The 12,957-nt window shown below is 35.5% G+C and overlaps 1 protein-coding gene across 4 annotated transcripts in view; it reads left to right on the forward strand.

Moving 5' to 3' along the window:
• CCDC50 (coiled-coil domain containing 50) overlaps positions 1 to 12,957 on the forward strand; it is a 74,202-nt gene that overhangs the window by 39,434 nt on the left and 21,811 nt on the right. For 2 of the 4 annotated variants that reach the window (XM_025425365.3, XM_049105865.1), the window contains exons 6-7: positions 4,834 to 4,951; positions 9,211 to 9,738. In XM_025425365.3, the coding sequence (XP_025281150.1) occupies positions 4,834 to 4,951; positions 9,211 to 9,738 (646 nt within the window). The remainder of the gene's footprint in view (positions 1 to 4,833; positions 4,952 to 9,210; positions 9,739 to 12,957) is intronic. The other 2 variants (XM_049105867.1, XM_049105866.1) reach the window with 1 other exon arrangement.

Below are 12,957 nucleotides of genomic sequence, written 5' to 3' on the forward strand. Positions count from 1 at the left end.
TTTTTTTCTCCCATACTCCCTCCCTCTCTTCCTTCTTTTCAGCTTTTCTCCTTTAAAAACAAAAACAAAAACAAAACAAAAAACAAAAAACATTTTTACATCGTGTGACTATAGTAGTTCCATTTCTCTCTAGGCCTCTGTGGAAGCAGGGTTTTGTAGCCTTTGGGAATACTGGACTGTATGTGTTTGTAACTAAGAAAAGTGGACTAATTCCACCGGGATCATTCTCTTTGGTCACAGCATAAGCATTTGTCATTGTTGTTTCATAAAGCTAAGGAATGTGTTTAGTCGATTTAAGTAATTTTTAAATAAAACTCCTAAGCATATGTGTGTGTGTTTAAATATCTATAGATATACATATATGTTTCTTTATACATATATGTTTCTTTTGAACCTACGTCCAAATATATGTGAAATGAAAAAAAAAAAAAAAAAAAAAAAAAAAAACAAATATATGTGAAATGTGCAACTATTTTAGGGCAAAAGTTTTTTTTTTTTTTTTTTTTGCTTAAGGAAACATTAGCATGACCATATTATGAAAAGTCTGTGGCACTAGTCCAACAGTTTGAAGCCATTTATAATATGAACTGTTCAGGGATAAACTTAGTAACGAGTTTACATTAAAAATTAATCTAGTGTGAACCATGGTATTTTTTCATAACATTCTTCAAGTGATTAGAATTTCATATTCTAAAATAATATTTATGTAAGTTGGTAATAATTAGAGCATACTTCAAATAGCAGTACATTTTAGCTACTAAAAAAAAATGCCTTATGTTTTGGTACTTTAAAAATAAGATTATGCATATATGGCCAGAAAGGGGGAGTGAGTAGAAGGTTGTTGACTGAGAAGATTCTTCTCTCTTCTTATCTTGGTCATAGTGATGTTTTTACATCCATAGAATTGTTACGTTGTTTTCCAGTCTTAAACCCCACTGGAGAGTATACCTGTTCTGAGTTCCCTACTGAATTAGATGTTACTTGCTAGTTGATAAAGAAGTGTAGCAATCTAATGGAATGGGTTTCTTCTTTTCTCTTTCTGATAGTTATTTAATAATCACATTTTTAGATTTCCTTGACTGTTTTTATGCCAAAGATTTCCTAATTTTGAAACCTACTACCATTGAGGAATAGAAGTAGAAACTTTCAGGGGAGAAGTAACCCTGATATAAAATCATATAAACCAAAAAAAAAAAAAAAAAAGCCTAAGGAACCCAACATAATAGTTTAGTAATTTTTTTTAAAGATTTATTTATTTGAGAGAAAGACAGACACAGAGTATCAGCAGGGGGTGAGGGTGGGGAGGCAGAGGGAAGAGACAGTGAATCCCAAGCAGACTCCCCCTGAGCATATGGCCTGGTATGCAGGGATCAATCCTATAAGCCTGAGATCATGACCAGCTGAAGTCAAGAGTTGGACAATCATCCCACTGAGCCACCCAGGTGCCTCAATAGTTTAGTAATTTGTCATCTACTTGGGAATGATGTGTTAGGCTCTTCTGGGCTCCACTATGCCTTGTTTGTGATAATGCCTTTCTTAGAGCACTCACTTTTGCATATCTTAAATTATACTAATCATTTTGCTTCTAAAACTTAATAGGTAAGAACCTTGAGGATATTGACCACATATCCTGTTTTCTCTACAGGTCTGTAGGAGAATGTTTGGTCCATTGAAGGCAATTAGTAAGACTATGTTTTCATTAAAATGACTTGTTTTATCATCTAGAGATCCTTAACTGTGTTCTGTCTTATGTTCATAGTTTAAAATTTTCAAGATTTGGATACCATAGTGAGTTTTCATTCCAATAAATGTATTTACTAGAAAGTCTTCTAATTACAGTTTTTTGTTTTGTTTTGTTTTTTTCACATGAGCCCAAAGTAAGCCTACCTGATTAGTATGATTAATTAAAAAAATAATTTAAAATGACTTCAGAAGAGCTTATGAGTTCTTTTAGGTTTGTTTTCTCAAGTTATGTTTTATGAAACAGTAATTCCATTAGGTTTATACCTTTTATGTAAAAAGCTTTTTACTCAAAACAAATTTGAATATTTTTAGGTTATAGGAAGATGACAGGTTTCTTTTATCAAAGTTTTAAAATAATCTATTGTGCATTTCAAAGAGTTAGATGTAATGCAGGCTTTCCATTGAATGCTTTGTGTTTCTTGGAGAACCTTTAGAGACCAGCATTCTCAGGAATAGAGCTTTGGAAATGCTGTTCTAGACTAACCTTTACAGGAAGAAAGCTAAGGACCAAGGAGCTTGTTTATGACTAAGCTGCATGCAGCAGCATTGTGACTAACTGAAATCTTCAGTTTGTTTCAGGGGAAGTTTTTTCTACTGAAATCACCTCCCTGCAGGCAGTGCACAGTGATGTTGAAAAGTAGGGAGGGGCCCGCCCTTGGACTAAGCCACAGCTCTAAGTCAATCACTGGTCTGTGAAGTCTATCCTTTCCCTCCTCAAGCCAGCAGCCTTTCCTCTCACCAAGTGGAAGCTTACTCAAAAAGGAGCTGAGAGCTTAAAAGAGCAACAGGTTTGGGTGCTAAGGAGCATAACTGTTTCTCTCTTTGATGAAAAGCACTTTCTTTGACTGGCTAATGCACGGTAAACAAGTGGCATCATCCTTGTTTCTTTCCTCCTTGTTCTTCACACTGAGAACACAGCTTATTACTGTATATTCATCAGGATGAAGTTCAGTAGCAGGAAAGCAATTGTAAGGTCTCTAAAGCATAGTTTCGTTAAATCATTTATGCTGGTAGTTGGACCTGGTAATTTTCCTGTTTATTTTTACTCAGTTACAGCAAGGGAAATTTCTTGTTTCCTCTAAAGCAAACCGTTTGTCGCGTTAGGTACTCAGTAAACATGATAGCTCAGGAAAGTTTTGCATTTTCTTCCTATCCTGCACTAAGAAGTATAGAGATTTGGGAAACTTTATTATAATAATAATAGCTTTGGGAGAACAGTTATCTGTTCTACTTGTCTCTCTTGAACTGATTGGTATATTACTTTATAAGATATCAAATACAATGAACCTGGTACAGGGGTTATATGTAGTAACAGATTTATTAAAATGATGCATTAGGAAATTAAGACATTGGACTTTAAGATTGACTAGTAATGTGTCTGTATAGATATATGTATGTATAGAATATGTAGATACAGATATGTATATATATATCTATAGGTATGTATGTGTATGTGTGTGTATATACATATATAGAGAGTGAACATTGGGTAGTTAAGTAGCAGAAAGGTATGTACACCTTTCACAAAATTTTATGAGACACTTCCAGCATAGAAATCAGTTAGAGATAGTATGTTATTAGTATATTCATAAGCTTGAATTTAGGCATTCATTTAATAAAAAGGCAGATTTGTAAGGCCATTTTGATGATCATTGAAAGCTAAGTGTGTGGATGATCATTGTTGATTTACCTAGCTGCAGCATCCTTCATGTTTCTGCACTGACATGAAAGAAATTGATTCATCCAGATGAATTTTTTTGAAGTTTGCCTTCTAGTCTTCATATCGTCTTCATTTTGACTTATTTGGAAAATTGCAAAAGGGAGAGTAGTAATGAATTCTTGCTTCAAAATTTATATCAACATTTAAACACTTCTTGTCTTATATAAGTACTTAGTGTAAATAGAAAGTAAGCACCTTAAACTACCTATGATTATTATCATTTTTCACCAGTGAATGCTATTGCATATTTGTGTGATAGTTAAGAATCTGGTGAAGCTAGGGACCTTCTTTCCAAAAGAATGTACATGGAACAAAGTTTATGTGCTGTTTTGTGGGGCTTTCATAGAAATGAGCTTCAGTTTCAGAACACTGTCACTGGCTAGCTCAAAACCTTTAATAACCCTTCATCCCTTAAACTGTAGACTCCAGACTTCTTGAGATTGTGTGTTAAGGACTGCCTGTGTTCCAGTGTCAGAGTGTTTTTCCAGCCTCATCTTTCTCTTTAACACCATATCTCCTGTGTTCTAATGGACTGTTGGTTGTCACCCAGTTAAAACATTCATATTTTTTCTGAGGTTGTTCTCCCTCCTTACTTTGCCTATTGGAATCCAGTTCTTTATTCAAAACCTAATGCAAATGCAAAGACTTGCCATAATTAACTTCAGCAGAAATGAGATTTGCCTCTTTTATACGCACATTGACATTTTTACCCTCTTATTAAGGGATTTGTGATTTAATTGTATTGTAGTTATTTCTTATACCTTTGTTTTCTTACAATGATGGTAATCTCTTGGGAGGCAGGATCAGAACTCAGTAACTGCTAAAAACTTGCCTGAAAATGAAGCAAAGGGGAGACAGAATACTGTTTTTTCTTTCTCAGTGAAGACAGTGGTATTCTAATGAAAAGCTAAATCAGAATCAGCTGAAGAATTATAAAGCTTTAAAATTAAATTATACATATGATTTATAAAGTTTCATAGATTATTGCTCTCTTCTCCATGCAGACTTACTGAATCATAATCTGGAAAAAGGGCCCACAAATAAGTATTTTTTAAAAATCTGTTGTGTAACCAGCTTTAGGAATACTAGATTTGTATGACTCCAGATTGAGTTAGACATAAATTTTGATTTTTTTTTAAACCTTTCTTGTTCATCTGGATCATACACTGCTCCTGTTGAGCAGTTATCTATGGTGTTTGAATGGCATGAGTTCAATGCCAGGAAGTCTGGAAAGCTATGGACAGAACCCACAAAAGCTTGGCAATGGAATGTCAGACCACTGACTTAGAGGGCTACTGGATGGAATCTGTTTCATTATAAAAGTTTTCATTCTCTGGTAATATTGATTAGTGTTCTGTCTGTTTTTGCAGGACATAGCTCGCCTTTTGCAAGAAAAGGAGTTACAGGAAGAGAAAAAGCGAAAGAAACACTTTCCAGAGTCTTCTGGATCCAGTGCTTATGGAGATAGTTGCTATTATGAAAATGGAGGTAACAATGGCTACATTATGACTTACTCTGTCTTTAGACTCAACCATAAGACACCCCTTTAAATTTGTAAAGTGACCTCAGGGCCCATAAGGATTTGTGGCCAAATTCTCTCTGAATCTATTGAATTCATCAGTTCCTTAGTTGAATAATCAGAGCCATTTTTATGGCTATTAAAACAATTGTGGTTTTGTAAGATTTGACACGCATTCTGTTGTGCTATAACCACTTGGAATGCTGTACTACATTCTAAACACATAAACTGGGCTGTAAAAAGTGGGGGTGTGTCTCTGGGCTTGATCTTTCTCAAGGAGTCTGGACAGAATGTCCGAAGCAGCAAAGTGCCATGAATGATGAAGATGGTACACCATACATCAGTTGGGTAATAAAACTTTTTCCCATGCCTCTTGTATTTCAAAAATAGGCCAATAACTATGTGTGTTGACGACAAAATTAAATTCTAAGATTCTGCATTCATTATTTACTCTTGATACTTTCTTGCTATTTGATTGCCATATAGAAAAATTCCTGAGGGAGAAGTCCCTTCTGAATTTCTCTACTCTAGTGCTTGCTTTTGCAGTGTGGTGACAGCAATGGTATTGTGGTGGCAATTGTGGTACTGGTGATTCTTTATCTTAAAAGTGTGTTGGGAAATGAGTATTTGCAAATATTGTTCTGCCTTTTTAAAAGATCTGTCAAAGGAGAGATATTCCCTATAATTCTAATGTCAGTATTTATTGTAGTTCAGCTTGGAGACCAAGCTTAGGGTAACAAGTAACACCTAAAGCAGTTCCTAGAAAGTAATAATATCAAGGTCAATGATCCCAAAGGCCCTTGTGAGCTAATTATCAATTATTCCTGTATAATTTCATAGTAAAAGGTAAATAGGTATTTGTCTTTGATGAGCAGAATGCAAGGTATGCATACATAGATGCTAGGATTACTACAGTTGAGTACAATCTTGCCCAGTCACGCTCTAAATTTATTGTTCTCAGTGGAGCTCCTTTCTATTGCATAGTAAGCGGGTTGATTCCCTATGGTTTGATGTGCTCTTCTTCCATATGTAAAATGCTCAGCTCTTTTTTGATAGTCACTTTCTACATGCTGATTTTTCTAATGAAATTGTGTATTACATCATTTAAAAAGAAAAAAAATATTGCCATATATTTCTGTGCTAGAGACCAGAAGGTCAAGAGTTTATTCTCCAGTTTTAATTAAAAGCTTAGAAATGTGCTCTGGTGTTTTCCATTTGTTTTTATATTTATTTCTGCTCTGGAATAGTTTTCACTGCAAATAAAAGTAACGATTTAAAACTATTAAGTCTATAAAAACATTAGGATGGCAAGTAATTAAGTATACTAAAGTATTAATTTTGGCCTTCCTCTATTAAAACCTTAGACTAATTTCAGTCGGGACTGAAATCTGGTGGTTTTAACCAGAGTGCTGTCATCCCTCTAGGACAGGAGACTATGTTAAGAATTTAGTAGTTTTTCAAGGATACCTTAAAGTAAAAACAAAAACAAAAACGTGATGTCATGATCTCCTGAGCCATATTCATGTAAATATTAAAATTCCTCTTCAGGTGTTGTTGTTCAGAGTTTATAGATTGCTGAACATGTGTGATCCTCATTCATTTACCTTTGAGTTAGACAAAGTTGTGTTCCACAAAAACCACATTATAATTCAGCTCTTACCCACAAAGTAATCCTTGTGTCCTTTGCAGTAGTCTTTTCCCAACACATAAGGATATTCTTTAATTGTATTTCCCTCTATATGTATACTATGATTTTTGCCTTAATTATGTAATAATTACAGTAGGTCATTACAGAAGTGGTCTTCTTTTTAGCTTTTATTTTACTTAAGCTTTAATCTTAAAAATGATCATTTATTGATTTTCTGCAAATCTGAAATTATCTAAAACATCTGTCAGATTTATATTAGTTGAAATGGTATGTCTTACTCATTCGTGAATCCATGTTTTTCTTTCAAAGCCATACCTGTATCATAGGCATATTAAGTAATTTTTTTTAAGTCATGGTCTTTGGAATCATAAGACCTTGGTTCAAGTTGCATCCCTTCATTAGAACAATTGCAGTGTTGAAGCTATCTACTATAATCATGCTAAGCCTTTTTCTCATTTGTAAAATATATATTTTAAAAATACATCCTGCATCTGGATGTTGAGAAGATCACCATAAATAATGTTATTTTGGCGAGGACTTCAAGTACTATTGTTTATACATATATCAATATTATGTGTGTATAACAATATCTTACATATCTAAACAAAAATCATCTTATTTTGAAAGAAAGACATGGAAACATACAAATAAAATGTGTACATAAATATGTATGTGTGTATATAAATGTAGGTATTGGCTATAAGGAAGTTAATTATATTTGCCAAATAACTTGGCCTCAAGAAACATAGAAGTCTCAGTCCTTAACTGGACAGAGTTCAGAGTTTCAAAAGATTAAGACAGATTCCCCCTCCCCAGTCTCTTTCCTTTCCCAGGTTTAAAGATAATCACAAGTGAACTAGACAAATGTTTTTTTTTTTTTTCCTGTCAACTCTAATACAAATATAGTGACAGCTCTATTCTAATTCTTGAGCATAATTACCTAAAATAGAAGTACTAATATCAGTTAACTTTTTAGAAGGGATTAAAAACAACAGAACAATCATAGCTTCACATATCCATGTCAGAAACAAAGCTCTGCTTGTTTTTTGGGGGCTAGAAGGCAGACTTCATTCATGCAGCTCTCTGTGGGAACACTGGTATTAACACTAAACCATTGTTCCCTGGATGTGGTCATCATTTAAGTAGCAAGTCAATATTGTATTAATAATTCATAGCAGTAGTCAATTGCTTCTTTCTCAATCGTCAAGATACACTTAAAATAAGTTATTATTTAATAATAATTATTATTCTGTTTCTCTTTCTTTTATGTAAAAAATAAATTTAACAAAAAATTCTGCAGATAATTTTGTAAACTTCCGAGATGACAGATTTTAATTTAGATGTCACCTTTGAAGCAAATTTCCTTTCCTCCTGGAAAGCTCAAGTGGAAACAATTTGAAGTTTTTGAGATGCTTTATGGCATCAATGATACATTTAGTACATATCTCCCTTTCCTTCTTTCCTTTATTAGATTAACAACAAATTAAAAAAAAAAAGAAACAAAAGCCCGAAAAATTAAGAAAATGTATAGTCCATATGTTCTCTACATCCCATCAAATTGGGGTAGCTGGTTCAAATGCAATTTAGCAAGTGTGTAATTTCAACAGGGAACATAGCTAATTTAGCAGTTTTCTATGGATTTAGGATGTCTTTTTTTATTACAGAATATACTGAGAGTCTTAGAAAGTGCTAAAATAAACGTGCCTTGCAAAGTGCATAGTAATATCCTTCCTTCATTTTCATCATATATTTTGCTTCAGTGGGACCTGACCAAAGCACCCTTCTGTGCTGTTTTTGAAATTTGTGTACATTTAGGACTTGTATATTTAGCACATCTGTATTTTTATACAAAGAATATAATATCAAAATTTTTTGAAATGAATGTAGGGATGGAAGTGACTCCTTTTTCTATATTCTGTTATGGCATCCTATTTTAATTTTTTCCTCTACCAAAGTTAAGGAAGTTTGGGATCAGAATTTATCTACAGAGAACAGGGTCATTTACTCAAAATTCTCTACTCCAGTTCTCTTCCACATTGAACTGTGCATGGCTGGGAGAAAGTAGGGAAATCTGGGCCGTTTACCTGAACTAAACAGATACTAGCACATCCTGATAGAGATTTATTGTCATTTCCAATAAGAATATTTGAAAGCCTCTTCTAGAAAGCTTAGTTATTACCAAACTTAGTTGTTTTCTGTTTTATGACTCCCTGAACTCCCCACAGTAGCTCTAAATTGGTTTTATAAGTAGAATTTAACATTTGATGGCTGTGATTTTTGTTATTGGCAAATATTAAAGTACTATATTAACTCTCCTAATCATAATCAAGTTCCTTTCAGATTTATTTCACATAATTTTAGTCTTTTACATTTTGATTGTGTACCCAGAATCCTTCATGTATGCACAAACCATTCCAATAAATGCCTGTCCCCTTTTTTTCATTTTGTTAAGTTGAAAAAGTAGTCTTCTCCATTTTAAAATACATTAAGCTTGGGCCCTGTCTTTCCTGCATAGTGAGTTCATACTCTCATTAAGTTAACCTGCGTTTCTATTTTTCACATCCCTCCACTTCCACTCAGACCAGCCACAGTCAAGGAGGGCAAGGGAATTGGGTTCTGGAGTCTCAAGGTCATGTAGACTCCAAAGTGATGGAAACATTGTGAAGCAAAGGAACAAGAAACTCAAACATCCAGTGGAGAACTTGGAAGAACTAGAAGATCATTGTTCATCAGGGAAATTTCTGTCATCCCGTAGCTTGGGCACATTGAGGGCCAATCCCCAAATTGACATTGAGCAGCGTGAAAGGAAACGGTCTGACCATGAGAGACGTCGGAGACCTCCGCTCCCCAAGATCAGTGGTGAGGTGTTTCTGAGTACTGGATTTGATGACGGGGAGGCTCACAGTAGCCATCGAACTTGGAATTGGGAAAAACAATCCAGACACCAAGACCGGCTTTCACCCAAGTCTTCACAGAAAGCAGGGCTTCATTGCAAGGAAGCTGTATATGGGAGGGACAATGGGCAAGGGGAGCACAGAGAAAGGAAGCACAGGCCCAGGACCCCTCCCTTCCCAGGGAGTGAGGAACAGCTCCAACTCCATGACACAGGTAATGAAGGACAGTCGCCTTGAAAAGTCCTCGTATCACATATATGCATACAAGCAAATATATTTGATAAGCATCTTAAGCAACCTATTCTTTCTCTCTAGTCTGTACTGGTGGCTTTAAAATAAATCCTGGAGCCAAACATTATAAAAGGTATCTACTTAGTATCAAGCGTGTAAGAAAAAGAAAAAATATTTGTACCTTTCTCCTACTGCCTTCTAAGAAAATATACCAGTTCTTTGCAGAGTTTTCCAGCCCCAGAGTGCAGTGAGGTGCCCATCCCAGATACAGTTCTTCATTTGCTGAGACCATATACCAGAAATTCCGATACCAAATCAAAGCTCTTGAGTTTCTGGTTGTAAGTCAGATATGTTGATACTGTCATCATAGTATTTGCCTGACTAGAGAACCACCCAGGCTGGAAGTACCAGCTTCTCTTGATCTCATCCGTAAAGTGAGAGATTGGACAGGCATTCTCTTATAGCAGCAGATTTCTAATTGTGGGCCTTAGGCTTTTTTTTTTTTTTTTTTGTAAGAATCAACTAGGCTGTTTCCAAATGAGGCAACTTTCTGGATCTCACATATATGATCATTTCTGTAGTTTTTCCTGGTGATTTGGACTTGTTTTAGACCTGTGCTTGAAGTTGGAAGACTGTTGCCTTAAGTTCCTTTCTAAGGTCTAACCATGTTCGGCTTTAAGGCTGCAATTGATGTTCTGAAATGACAGTATTGGGTATGTTCTTAGCGTTTGTTTGAAATGAAGTGAATGTTAGATTTGAGCCTCAAATTTCTGGTCTCTGAGGCTTAACTGATGTTCTTCAGTGACACAGTACTGTTTCTCATTTTTATCTGGAAACTGCTGTGGTGCTGTTTTCCTTGTGGCTCTACCACTGTAAGTCATAATTAGGGGACCATACTCCCCTCCCTGGTTCTATTTTACTTTCCTGAAGTTTTAAAGAGATGCAGGAGTTATTGAGCAGTACCACGGAGGTATCTGTTCTTATTTCCATCCTTTTTACTGCCCAGCAAAACTCTACTTCTGGGTCTGGAAACTGTTTTTTGGGTTGCAGATTCAGATTGATACAGTTGGTTTCTTCTATCATGTTATCTCTTCTTATGATGTTAGTCATTTAAGTTATTAAAAGACTTGGTAATAAATAAAATGAAAATTTGGTATTGAGTATCTGCCAAAAATATTACTACCTCAGGCTTTATGTTCAGGGATATATGCTTGAATCTGAGCCTCAGGGGGTTTACTAAGTCAAGCCAGAAAGTAGAATGAATGTAAACAAACAATTGGAAATTAGATATACTTTGAACAAAGAGTAGAGGAGGTGGTGATATAATCTATCTATAATAAGTTATACTGTCCATATCCAAATGTAGAAAGACATGTTGGAGTCCTAACATGGGGGAGAATTGTACCTGCCTGTACGTTTCTGATTCTGTGATTCTGACTTTTTGTGTGTTCTGAGGGCTGGTTTATATGGCTTTTAATTATATGTGAGTCTCAACACAGGCTCAGGAAGGATAAAATTGATAGGAAATCAAACACTGATTCACAACCCTCCTACTGGAATTGTGGGCAAACTCCCCCCTCACCCCCCAGTGGTTTAAAAAACAGTGTGGCTAGGCAAGTACTAAAATGGCTACAACATAGCTGCTAATCTATCATTCTGTATTCAACTTTACAAATGTTACCTTCCTAGAGACCTTAGGCATTTGCTTCTGTGACCCCTAGAATAGAAGATTACATTAAAATGCAGTTATTAAATACTGGTGTCTGTTCTTGTTTTGTAAAGGCACAGTTCTTAAAGTTGTCAGCAGAGGCCAAAGTTTTATTTAAGTTAGTAATGAAAAAACCAGCAGGATGAAGAGCTAGTTCTAATGGAATTTGCATAGTCCGTTGAAAGAGGAATGCAAAATACAGTTGCTAAATTAAATATAAGATTGGTTAACTTTCTAAAGAACAGTAAAACCCTATCTCCTCTGAGGGTGACTTCTCTAATAAGCTATTAAATCATAACAGCGTATTATTTCCTGCAGGTTAACTTCCAACCTCTTAGGGCCATAAAACTTTTGTATCTTTCTGCTGTGACATTCCCCAAGCTTCAGACTGGCATATTAAAAAATATTCTTGCGTGATATCCAAGAATCTATCAGTCATGATTTTACCTCATCCGGGGCTTGGGATAGGTGTGTCTTAAATATCAGTACTTCTAATAATTTTAGCTTATTTGGTGAGAATTTAAAGATAAGGTTTGCATATGTTTGTTGGAGGAAGTTCTTGTGTCCTTAAACTGGAGAATATGAACAAAAGAAGATAAGCAAAGATTAGATTCAGAATTGAATGTGGAGGGGCGCCTGGGTGGCTCAGTCGGTTAAGTGTTCAACTCTTGATCTAGCTGAGGTCATGATCTCAGGATCATGAGATCCGGCCCCACATCAGACTCTGTGCTGAGTGTGGAGCCTGCTTAGGATTCTGTCTCCTCCTCTCCTTGCCTTCTCCCCCCCCCCCTCGACCCCCCCCCCCCCGCCTTCTTTCTAAAAGAAAAAATAATTGAATGTGCAACTGTTACATATGGCTCACTTTTTTTTTTTTTTTTAAGATTCTATTTGAGAGGGAGAGAGAGTCCACAAGTGGACTCTGAGGGAGAGTGAGGGGATGGGCTCTGAGGGAGAGAGAGAAGCAGATTCCCTGCTGAGAAGAGAGCCCTACTCCAGACTCTATACCAGGACCCTGGATTCATGACCTGAGCCAAAGGCAGGAGCTTACCCAACTGAGCCATTCAGGCGCCCCTCACTTGATCTTTTGAAGGCTAGTTTTTGGATTGTTTGGGCTATTAAGATGAGAGTAGCCATTCCGTTAGTTTCCTTCAACTAACTTTTTTAAATTTTTGAAGCATCTCTGTTTTCTATAATGAAATGTACAGCCTTACAATATAGTATGTGAAGTTCTCTTATTTAAATAAGCTCTTTTTACCTCTGGTACAGAGCATACTACATTTAGTGAGCAATTTTGCCAGTCCAGAAATCTAACACTTTAGGATATGAGATTTTATGCTTGTGAGACATGTAAATTCCAGTGGTATACAGTCGTTCAAATAAACTGTTTCCCCACTAGATATTTGGGATTTAGAGAGATATTAACTCAAATACTCATTAATCATTCATTCATTCACTCATTTATATTGAGGTATAGGTAACATATAACATTATATT

This window comes from Canis lupus, chromosome 34 (assembly GCF_003254725.2).
Source record: "Canis lupus dingo isolate Sandy chromosome 34, ASM325472v2, whole genome shotgun sequence".
Classification (NCBI taxonomy): Eukaryota; Metazoa; Chordata; class Mammalia; order Carnivora; family Canidae; genus Canis; species Canis lupus.